This window comes from Falco biarmicus, chromosome 1, assembly GCF_023638135.1.
Source record: "Falco biarmicus isolate bFalBia1 chromosome 1, bFalBia1.pri, whole genome shotgun sequence".
Taxonomy (NCBI): domain Eukaryota; kingdom Metazoa; phylum Chordata; class Aves; order Falconiformes; family Falconidae; genus Falco; species Falco biarmicus.
In genome coordinates this window covers 118022151-118034023 of record NC_079288.1, presented here as the reverse complement: position 1 = coordinate 118034023, position 11873 = coordinate 118022151, and the positions used below count along the sequence as shown (strand labels likewise).

The 11873-nt window shown below is 49.3% G+C and overlaps 1 protein-coding gene across 4 annotated transcripts in view; it reads left to right on the top strand.

Annotated features, from left to right (window-relative positions):
• Positions 1–460: 460 nt before the first annotated feature.
• PCDH10 (protocadherin 10) overlaps positions 461–11873 on the top strand; it is a 34339-nt gene continuing 22926 nt past the window's right edge. For 3 of the 4 annotated variants that reach the window (XM_056322767.1, XM_056322758.1, XM_056322750.1), the window contains exons 1-3: positions 461–4211; positions 5791–5849; positions 6397–6503. In XM_056322767.1, coding sequence (XP_056178742.1) covers positions 1605–4211; positions 5791–5849; positions 6397–6503 — 2773 coding nt within the window. In that variant the 5' untranslated portion in view covers positions 461–1604. The remainder of the gene's footprint in view (positions 4212–5790; positions 5850–6396; positions 6504–11873) is intronic. The other variant, XM_056322775.1, reaches the window with a different exon arrangement.

Below are 11873 nucleotides of genomic sequence, written 5' to 3'. Positions count from 1 at the left end.
TCCCGTTGTTTATGCTTTTTCCTAAACGCGCTACTGCGCCCGGCCTAGTGTAGGAAAGTTAGTAGCTGGTGGAAACTCCCTCTCCAAGGAGAAGGTTGTTTACAACTACCCGTGTGTGCGCGCTGATGACGAGCAGCGATCTCCCTACCCAGCGGCTGCGGCGGGGGAGCAGCCGCCCTCTGAGGCGGGCAGGGAGGCAGGCAGGGAGCGAGGCAGGCAGGCAGGCAGGCAGGCATTCCCCTGCAGCTCCTCCGGAGCTCGTGGCCCACGCTCGCTCTGCCTTGCTTACTTGCCTGCCTGCTTGCTTGCTTGCCTGCCCTGCCTTGCCTTCCCCTGCCTTGCCTTGCCTTGCCTTGCCTTGCCTTCCCCTGCCTTGCCTGCGCGCTCGCCCGCTCTCCCATCTGTGACGCAACCTACTTGACGCGCGCCGCGGCCAATGGGGTACCGCCCCTGGGGGCGTTGCTGACGGCTGATTGGTTGGCAGGAGCCGAGCGCTGCGCAAAAACAGAAAAGCCGAGCGCTGCCGGCTCAGAAACTGCCGGCAGAGATCAGAGGAGCCGGGGCTGGGGCCGGGACCGGAGCCGGGACGGGAGGCGAGCGGCGGCGGCAGCAGCAGCAAGCAGAGACAGACACAGACAGAAAGAAAGAAAGAGAGAGAGAGAGGGGCTAGACGCAAAAGAAGCAAGAGAGAAAAAAAAACTGATCAGGACATCCATAAAAAGCAGAGTGATGATGATGATGATGAACATAATAATAGCAATAAAAGAAGAAAATGAAAGACTATTAATAGAAGAGAGAAAAATCTAAATTCTTTAAATAAAAAAGAGGAATTCCCAGAGAAATCAGGGAATGAAAGTTTTGGGTAGCAAAGCTGTTCTCTGCCTTTTTTTTGCTATGAAATCTTTTTGCGGGTTATAATTATTTTTTTTAATTTCGCGGTTTTCTGCCTTTTTCTTGCATCTAAAGAGGGCATGTCCACCGGCTTTTCCAGCAGCATCTACCCCTCCAGCTCCCACCAGGAAGACAAACCGAGGACAATCTTGAAATATAGAAATCCTCTCCTTGGGATTTGCTGCTGCTGCTGCCTCCGCCGCCACTGCTGCTGCCGCGGTGCAGTGCCAAGACTCTCGGAATAAATAAAAGCGGGCTACTGTGTATCTCTAGATACATCCAGCTAATAGCTATTATTAGTTGGCCATTTATTTCGAAGATCACAGATGAAGCGGGGACGCCTGTCTTCTTCATTTGGTCAGCGTGTGAAACAATAATACTTGTAACAAAAAGGAGGGAGATGGGGGAGAAAAAATCCTAACATGAATCAGAAGAAATAATATCTAGCACCCCCCCTAAATCAACCTTTCCCCCCCCCCCCCCTCCCCTTCCTTCCCCCTCCCCCGATCCCTCTTTCTCTACACGCTCGCAGGCGCGGACACACACACACAGGCGCGCACACACAGACAGAGACACACACACACACATAGATAGACACGCACAGGCACACACACTGTACTGTGTATTTTCGGAGGAGGAGTAGGAGGTGGTGGTAGTGGTGGCTTTTGGAAGAGGAGGTGTTGGGGAGGGGGGATCTCTTTCCCCGTTTGGAGATGATTGTGCTATTCCTCTTTGCCTTGCTCTGGATGGTGGAGGGGGCCCTTTGCCAGCTCCATTACACGGTGCAGGAAGAGCAGGAGCATGGCACGTTCGTGGGGAATATCGCCGAGGACCTGGGCTTGGACATTACAAAACTTTCGGCTCGCCGCTTCCAGACGGCGCCCAACTCCCGTAGCCCTTACCTGGAGCTCAACCTGGAAACCGGGGTGCTCTACGTGAACGAGAAGATCGACCGGGAGCAGATCTGCAAGCAGAGCCCCTCCTGCCTGCTGCACCTGGAGGTCTTCTTGGAGAACCCCCTCGAGCTGTTCCGGGTGGAGATCGAGGTGCTGGACATCAACGACAACCCGCCCTCCTTCCCGGAGCCCGACCTCACCGTGGAGATCTCGGAGAGCGCCACGCCGGGTACCCGCTTCCCCCTGGAGAGCGCCTTCGACCCCGACGTGGGCACCAACTCGCTGCGCACCTACGAGATCACCCCCAACAGCTACTTCTCCCTGGACGTGCAGACGCAGGGGGACGGCAACCGCTTTGCCGAGCTGGTGCTGGACAAGCCCCTGGACCGGGAGCAGCAAGCGGTGCACCGCTACGTGCTGACCGCGGTGGACGGCGGGCAGCCCCAGCAGCGCACCGGCACCGCCCTGCTCACCATCAGGGTACTGGACTCCAACGACAACGTCCCCGCCTTCGAGCAGCCCGTCTACACCGTGTCGCTGCCGGAGAACTCGCCGCCGGGCACCCTGGTGCTGCAGCTCAACGCCACCGACCCCGACGAGGGGCAGAACGGCGAGGTGATCTACTCCTTCAGCAGCCACATCTCCGCCCGCGCCCGGGAGCTCTTCGGCATCGCGCCGCGCACCGGGCGGCTGGAGGTGAGCGGCGAGCTGGACTACGAGGAGAGCAGCGTGTACCAGGTGTACGTGCAAGCCAAGGACCTGGGGCCCAACGCCGTGCCGGCGCACTGCAAGGTGCTGGTGCGGGTGCTGGACGCCAACGACAACGCGCCCGAGATCAGCTTCTCCACCGTCAAGGAGGCGGTGAGCGAGGCGGCGGCGCCGGGCACCGTGGTGGCCCTCTTCAGCGTCTCGGACCGCGACTCGGAGGAGAACGGGCAGGTGCAGTGCGAGCTGCTGCAGGGCGACGCGCCCTTCCGCCTCAAGAGCTCCTTCAAGAACTACTACACCATCGTCACCGAGGGGCCGCTGGACCGCGAGCAGCCGGGCGGCGACGCCTACACCCTCACCGTGGTGGCCCGGGACCGCGGCGAGCCGCCGCTGAGCACCAGCAAGTCCATCCAGGTGCGGGTGAGCGACGTGAACGACAACGCGCCGCGCTTCAGCCAGCCCGTCTACCAGGTCTACGTGAGCGAGAACAACGTGCCCGGCGCCTACATCTACGCCGTCAGCGCCACCGACCGGGACCAGGGCGCCAACGCCCAGCTCGCCTACTCCATCCTGGAGAGCCAGATCCAGGGCATGTCCGTCTTCACCTACGTCTCCATCAACTCCGAGAACGGCTTCCTCTACGCCCTCCGCTCCTTCGACTACGAGCAGCTCAAGGAGTTCAGCTTCCAGGTGGAGGCCCGCGACGCCGGCGAGGAGCCGCAGCCGCTGGCCGGCAACGCCACCGTCAACATCGTCGTGGTGGACCAGAACGACAACGCCCCCGCCATCGTCAGCCCCCTGCCCGGCCGCAACGGCACCCCGGCGCGGGAGGCGCTGCCCCGCGGCGCCGAGCCGGGCTACCTGGTGAGCCGGGTGGCGGCGGTGGACGCCGACGACGGGGAGAACGCCCGCCTCACCTACAGCATCGTGCGGGGCAACGAGGCCAGCCTCTTCCGCATGGACTGGCGCACCGGGGAGCTGCGGACGGCCCGCAGGGTGCCGGCCAAGCGCGACCCGCAGCGCCCCTACGAGCTGGTCATCGAGGTGCGCGACCACGGGCAGCCGCCGCTCTCCTCCACCGCCGCCATCCAGGTGGTGCTGGTGGACGGCGCGGCCGAGCGGCCCGGCGGCGGCGGCGGCGGCGGCCTGGGCGCGGGGGCGGGCGCGGGGGGCGGTGGCGGCGGCGGCTCCGGCGAGCATCGCCCCAGCCGCTCCGGGGGGGACACCTCCCTCGACCTCACCCTCATCCTCATCATCGCCCTGGGCTCCGTCTCCTTCATCTTCCTGCTGGCCATGATCGTCCTGGCCGTGCGCTGCCAGAAGGAGAAGAAGCTCAACATCTACACCTGCCTGGCCAGCGACTGCTGCCTGGGCTGCTGCTGCTGCTGCCCCTGCTGCAGCCGCCAGGCGCGGGCCCGCAAGAAGAAGCTCAGCAAGTCGGACATCATGCTGGTGCAGAGCTCCAACGTGCCCAGCAACCCGGCGCAGGTGCCGGTGGAGGAGTCGGGCAGCTTCGGCTCCCATCACCACAACCAGAACTACTGCTACCAGGTCTGCCTCACCCCCGAGTCCGCCAAGACCGACCTGATGTTCCTCAAGCCCTGCAGCCCCTCCCGCAGCACCGACGCCGAGCACAACCCTTGCGGGGCCATCGTCACCGGCTACGCCGACCAGCAGCCCGACATCATCTCCAACGGCAGCATTCTGTCCAGCGAGGTAAGGCCCGGGGGCCCCCAGCCGCCCCCCGCCTCCAGCCGGGCCGTGGGGGGGGGGGTGGGGGCGTTGGGCGGCCGTGCCCCGCTGCGGGCTGCCCCCCAGCACCTGGCTTCCCCCTCGCCCTCCTCTCCCCTGTTCGTCACCCGTCCGCCGCATCCCTCCCGTTGGCCGCTCCTGTATTGGGAGGGGGCTTCAGCGCAGGCAGGCGAGGGAGAGGGGAGTGCGGGGCGCCCCCCTCCCCCCCACGCGGCACCCCGCCTGCTCCCCCACGGCCGGGCTCAGAAACTTGCAGCCAGAAGTGTCCCATCCCATCCCATCCCATCCCATCCCGTCGGGTCCCGCCCCTCCCCCCCCCCCCCCCCCCCCCCCCGGCGTGCCTGTGCACGGGGCTGGCCCGGCCGGGCAGCATCGGGGCGCAGCGATCCCCCTGCGCCGCTGCCAGTGGGCCGGCTGTGGGGCAGGGGGGTTACAGCCTTTCTCAGGGTTGCTGCATCTGGCACTAATGGAATGACGTGAGGTGTAATCACAGGAGTTTCTGAAGCAACATTTTAAACCTGTGTCTTTTTTCTTCCTGAAGTCTTTGCATGTGCAAGGAAGGCTTTGGGGGAACCCCCCTCTGGGGCTCTGTCAATCTCTACAGTTAGCAGGAACTTTAATTAATTTGTGACTTAGGGTTTATTAATTGACTTTACTCTGTAACCCAAAGCTGAGTTTGCAAAGGAAAGCATCCAGAAAGAGTTTCTGTGAAATTATGTGCAGAGACTTCACGTCTCCTCCTGTTAGATATCTCTCTCTGTGTTGCCTATACTGTGGTATCTAGTGTGTTGAGCATTTCTATCAAATCATATGTCATGCCATAATACCCCCCCTGCTAACCGTTTTCTGCTGGGTTAGCTCCTGCATGCTCTCAGTACCGCTCTGCCTGTGCACTAATGCGAACAACACATCCTCTCTTTCACCTGAACACTGAAACCTCAGTGCTGTCCCGTCTGGCAAAGGTGGCTTGAGTGGTATTTTCTCAAGTGTTAGGTTTTGCAGCACAATTTTAATACTGGTTTGTGAGATTGACCTTTCCTCAAAACATCTATACAACTCTGTCTTCTGTTGCCTTTTTAAGGACTCTGGGGTATCTCAATGTGTTTTATTCCTTAGGGTGCAGTAACTGTACTGTCTCCCCCTATTTTCATACACTGGCATTAAAAACAGGCTGAAAACTAGATTACAATAAGTTGGTTTTTTTTTTTTCCAGACTAAGTAGTACACAACTCTAGAAATAGTTCTGTTGATTTTTGTGGGAGTCCTTGTGATGCTCAACAGCATGCACTGTGAGAAAACGTGTCAGAATCTCATCCCAAAAAACTCAGGAAAAAAATCCCTCATGCTTTCCCATCTGTGCAAATGAGAGTAAGAGCTGGGGTTTTTTTTTCCCCTTACATCCTAGAAACAGATTGTGTAGGCCTACTTGCAGCTAAACATTACCATTTATAGTGAATGTGCTGAGCTGCTCTGGTATATTTTCTGATGTTGGTTACAGAAATATCAAGATTTAAAATATTTCCCCATATTTTCTTTTTCCTAGACAAAACATCAGCGTGCTGAGCTCAGTTATCTAGTTGACAGACCCCGACGAGTAAACAGGTATGAGCTCCTTAACCTTATTTTCCTAACGCATGCTTTAGCGGGTCTGAATGGGGTGCAGAAATGTGTTTACTGCGGATGTAAAGCAATGGGAAGCTGAACGTATGTATGCTGTCGACTAAATGAGTTTGAATTACGGCTTTTCTGAACTGGTTTCAAAACCAACTGAAAAGAGAACAAAATCTCATTTTGTATTAGTCTAAAACGTGCTTTAAATACTTATGAATGCTTCTGTAGGGTCTTCCAGAAAACAATGGTCCTCCTGAGTTAAAATTTATCTATCCAGCTGAAGTAAATGCTACCAAATTGTTTGTACCGATGACGTGAAACCCAGGTGGAGTGATGATGCCTGCTGTCCGTTTCAGCCAGACTGCCACGGTCTGAAAATGCCAGTTTGGTTTTTGGTGGACAGAGCACCTCTGCAGAAGCAGAGCAGCAGGCAGGAGCGGGTGAATGCAGCACCGTGTTTGGCCATGTGATGGCAGAAGAATGTTTTACGAGTTCCTCTTTCATGTTTATTCTAATGTAAAGCTGTTTCTGTGTCTAGTTCTGCATTCCAGGAAGCAGACATAGTAAGCTCTAAGGACAGTGGTCATGGAGACAGTGAGCAAGGAGACAGTGATCATGATGCCACTAATCGAGGTCAATCCTCTGGTAAGTCTGATAAGAGAATGGAAATAGTAGATCTTTAAGCAGGGACACTAGAAAGAACAGTTACTTATAGGAATATAATACAGGAGTGGCATAAATAATGCGATCTTATTGTATGGGAGGCTGGGTTTAAGTCAGCTTGCTACTACCATTACCTGAGCAAGGAGGCGATTCTGAACCCCTTTCACTCCCAGTGTTTATCTTACTGGTTTGGTTGGGGGTGGGGGTATGGTATTCCGCATCATCTGCTGTAGCAAAACTTCCTGCATGCTAAAACAAAGTTGTTGGTACATTTTATAGTGCATTTGTTTTCAACGGCAGACTTGCAGAATTTTAAAGCATTAGGAAATTTTGTTTAGTAGGCACTTCAACTGGCATGGCAGTGTGAAGTGCAGGGGGAGTTCCCAAGGGAAAGAATGAACCCAGTGATTGAATGACAGCCAGACTGTGAGGATTTTTGCTGGGGAGCAGAGACACGTCGGGTGCTCTGAATGTGTAATACTTCAGCGTTTTTTGAGGATTGTTTTTTAATTCAAATTGAGGCACCATATCGTATAAGTGATCTCCATGTTAATAAGGCTAAGGTGTTCTCTGTCCTGACAAAGTAAAGAAATGCTTTGAAAGACTATGATTTGAATCGCCTAGAAAATATATACTATACATTGTAATGTTATTCCCATATGTACAGCTTGCTGTCTTTGCTCTCATACTGTCAGTCGTCTTCTGAAAGGGACATTTGTTTGGAGCCTATGCACTGGAATTCATTCTCACCCTCATGCTGCATTTCAGCCACAAATGTTTGTGCTTTCTTCTCTACCACAGTCTGCAAAGGTTTGGTGTGTCTTGATTCAGCACAGTGGTTGCTTTCCCCTTGTTTCCTCTGTGCTCTTCTCGTGTGTAAGGATTTGCTACAAGTGTGTCCTACACTATACTGCCAGAGTCTCTCCAGTCATCCTTTTTTTTTTTTTTTTTCCCTGACCCCCATCTTTGAAGATACCAGGGCAAGGGACCCAGTACTGTCACAGCAGTGCTGCCTCACCCGCGTGCTCTGTTAATGTCCTCTATTTTCTTGCTGCTGTAGTCACTATGCCCTTAACGATGGGAAACCCAGAAACCAGGGGAAGAGGAGGCTGCTACAGGGCCCCTTTATATTGCTGCAAGTCATTAATATGCAGACCTAATGAGACTTGAGAAGAGCCAAGAGTCTCCGGAGCTCCCTGCTTCTTGCAGGGCTTCATGCTAAGTGAACAGAGTGTCTATTTTGTGTCTGGGAACCTGACAACAAACCAGGTCTTGCCAGAAGTTTACATCTGAACACAGAGCTCTTTCATTTTTGGCCTATATATGGCGTATGATTTATTGTTGTTTTAAAAAGCCATGTATTTAGCCTCCCCCCACCCTTTCTTTTGCACTGTTTCTGATGCAGCAATCAGTGCTACTGAGTTATAAAAAGCTCCCTCTCCTCCTGCCCTCCCTGCATTCCATTTTTTTTTCTTTTACGCATTTTACTGCAGCAGTCATCTCAATGAACATTTCAATCAGCTTAGTCCCTCAACATAATGAACCATAATAACCAAACAGGAGAGAAAAGAATAAACATCTGCAGAAGGGGCTGGATTTGACTGATGGTGGGAATATAATCATATAGTTGCACATCAACTGAAAGCTATTTTCTTTTAGATGCATTCAGTGCTGTTATTGTTGTGCCTCTGCTCTTTATTCTTTCTCTCCATTTTAAAAGTAGTCCATCTCGGGTGTGAACACTGGAACTACTGTCAAACTTGGCATTAGTCCTTAGCTGGGTAAATTCTTCATTTTCATCTTCTCAATTTTATCAAGCTAGGGGAAAAAAAATCTATACTTTCAAAATCACTTCAAATCATTTAAGAATCTGATGTGATGTATGAACTTTTGTGTCTTCAGTGGTATTTACATACAAAGTAATGAAAGCTGACAACTAGGTTTGGTCTACTCACAATTAACGGAACTGAAACCTCAAATACACAGAACTTCCAACTTAATATATTGGTGCTGTGATTTGAGCATAATTTGCATGCATGATTTTTTTATGGCTAGTTCTAAATAAATATTTAAAAACAAATCTCTGCAGAAACTGCTTTAATCTTTTACATACATATAATATAATTTTCCTGTAAGTTTTGGGCTGAATCCTGTTGTGATGTAAAGAAAGTGCCCCTTGACCTCAGCGATGACAAGATATTTTGATATGAAAACATCATTCTTGCTATTAGCTTTTGGCGACAAATTTTATGAGGAAAAAAAAAAAGGAGCATAAATCTTGTTTGATCTCAAGTGGCTATAGGAAATACCTGAGGGAATGCCTTCTCAGTTTTTCAGTTGTTCTGGTGCTCTATAACCAGTTCTTTCTAAATTATTGAAGGAAAGCACATTGGTTGATAGCATGGCAGAAGTTTGGAATGTCTCTTTCAAGAAGTTACCTGATACCATGCAGCATCATGTGGTTTCATTGGGGGTTTTTTTTGCTGGTTTGTTTTTTTTTTTTTTAAGCATTACATTTGCATCCAAAAATACTTAGTAGATAGTTCACATTGACAAATAAAGCTCACTCCGTACCAGTTTTAGTCAGCAGGGTGTTCTGCTCGCAAAACATCTTTTTACTGTTCTGTACATGACTTCTATTACTGTCACCAGTGAACAGCCCTGTGGCACACAAGTAGCTATTCTATAGTAGTCCATTGCTACCCAAGCTGAGTGTCACAGGGAATTATTAATTGGGAAGAAAAATACGCAGGATGAAAATCTATCGCTATGTCATAGACTTATCCTGCACAATTATTTAGTGAAAAATCCAAACTAAGCTGTTCTGTGCATCATAAAATGTTTTATTATGTTTTGAAATAAGATTCTAGTTCATTTTCAGGAAACATATTTTCTTAATGGTGATTTAATCATGGTTTCAAATGTGCTGGAATGTATGTAAAGGATTCATCTTGTTCCCATTAAAGTACCACCTGGACGCCCCGTAATTACCCACATTCTTCTCTACCTTAACATCCATGAAGTACAAAAGTACTGTCATCTCTATTTAGCAGGGAATGGCAAGCAGTGAGATATTCAAGAGCCTAATTTTCATGGACTGAGTAGTCGTTTCATTGACTGGGATAGGAATCCAAGGTTTTTGGAAAATGGCTTTCCAAAGGTGAAGGAGCACAAGAAGTTTTTGGCAAACAGAGGGGTTTCTCCAGCCCCAAGTGTGTGTTCTAATTACTTGTGCTCTTCCTTGTCTGAAAATGGTTGAGACAAAAGCTGCTGTTTGTTGTAGAACAAATGCAACTAATACAGCACTACTACCTATTATTAACACACTGCATTTCAATCATGTTCTGTAGGAGTAATTTCTAAGCATGAGGTTAGTTTATTTCCCATGGTTGATTAAATTCTTGGCCTCCCTTGTGAAATTGCCAGCTTGGGTGCCAATTAATACTCTGCATGTGTGTATGTTTAAATTGTATAATTAGACACCTGTCCTGTAAGATTTGGACTCATGCCATCAACTTATTTCATATGGTTGCTCAGTAGCTGCTCAGCTTTCTCAAGCTGAACATGCAGAGTTCTTCACAATATTACCTGTGTTTCACTTTTTTTCTTTGAATCTTGTCATCTCTCTCAGATGCACTTCAGGAAGGAATATCTGAGATGTGAAGCTAAGTAAATGGACTGTCACGTATATACTAGAAAATGCATCAGCTTTTTGGATAATCTCCTCTGTGCAGTGCTGGACAGTATGCGGTGGTGACCAGCTGAGATCTAAAATTAGGTTTCCCCTAGTGGACTTTATGGAGGGAATCGATAGGGGTCTGATACAAAGGCACAGGGTGAAATGCTGCCTCACACCTTTGCAGTACAGATTAGGTAAACCCCAAGGGGGTTAGTATGCATGATTACAGAAGGGCTATGATAGTTTGGTGTTCATAAGGAGAAGAATTTGAGAAGTCAGAAGAAGAATTTTAGTGATAAAGGGACAGAGAAAACCAGAATTCCTTCTGAGCCTGTGCAGAGTGACAACTAAATCCTGTTTTGAAGATCACTTGGGCTAAGAGTCTATCTCGGATAAAGTAAGAGTGAACATGAAAATGGCTTAGAAAAGTGCTTTGACTCAAGCTGAGGGCGGTTTCTTTTTCTTTTATTCTCTTCTTTCCTGTGGCTGCGTGCTGAATAATGTTCACATCTCAGTGGTTCAGATAGGGCTTTGAAGTTGAGATTTGGAAGAGCTGAGTATTGAAGATGTTTGAGTCTTTATTCATGTTCTCATGCAGATGAAGTCAGTTTTATCCGAGGCGCACACCAATTACTTAGCAAGAAAGAATGATAATAACTCTGTTTCGTAAAGTCCAATTCTTCAGTAGAGAAAGTCTTCTACAAAGGAGGTTAACATCATTATCCATATTTGCTGACACAAGACATGAATCATGGGGAAATGAGTAACTTGCTCAAGGATAATCTAACCAAATGGATGGTTTTTCTGGTGATGGAGCTCTGAAAAGAAGGTCTGGTTCCCTACATCATGCCTATCTCACATCTAACTAGATTTTATAAGAAAAACTACCGCAGAAGAAACAGAAAGTGTAGTGTCGTTTAATTCCAAGTAAAAGCCAAAGTTCTGAAAAAATTACAAATTAGGGAAAAAAAACCTGTCAATAACAGTACTACAAAAATACTTGGTCAACATTTAATTTGTATTTTTTGCTTTTTATTACATCATTTACTCAGTAATACGTATGAACACGTTCAGTTGGTGTATGGCTCTTTTTCCCTTAATTAAATTAAGAAAGAATACATTATTTTAAAATTATTTTAGGCCTAATTTTTGCTTAGCACTAAACTGTCTTTCATACCAATTAGAACTCATGCACATGGAAATTCGGATTTTCTCCTTTTGAAATATGAGATGGAAGCAAATGGGGAATATGCTTCAGAAATGCAACACTACCAAGTACCTGATTCCAAGCACCTGAGTTCAGGACATTCAGGTGCAGATGTCAACCGTAACTTTTAACTCCGTTCCTAGGTTTTGTTTTCTTTGAAGGGGGGGGGGGCAGGGCTTGTTGTCCTTCAAAATCTGCGAAGTTAAGGTTGTGTGAGAGCTCCTATTGCCCACTGGCCTACCTAGTAATAAGACTTGAACAAATATGAATTAACTAGTGGCCTTTGCCGTGAGCTTTTTTTATATGTATGCTCTGTTTGGAACAGTGCAATGTTTATCACTGTTAAGCACTTCAGTGCACTATACTACCTATTCGTATCCACAAATGGCATTTGAAATGTGTAGTTCAGAGTCACCTTTAAAATCCCAGTTTATCTGCATGCAAGTTCTAATATGGTAACTAGGTG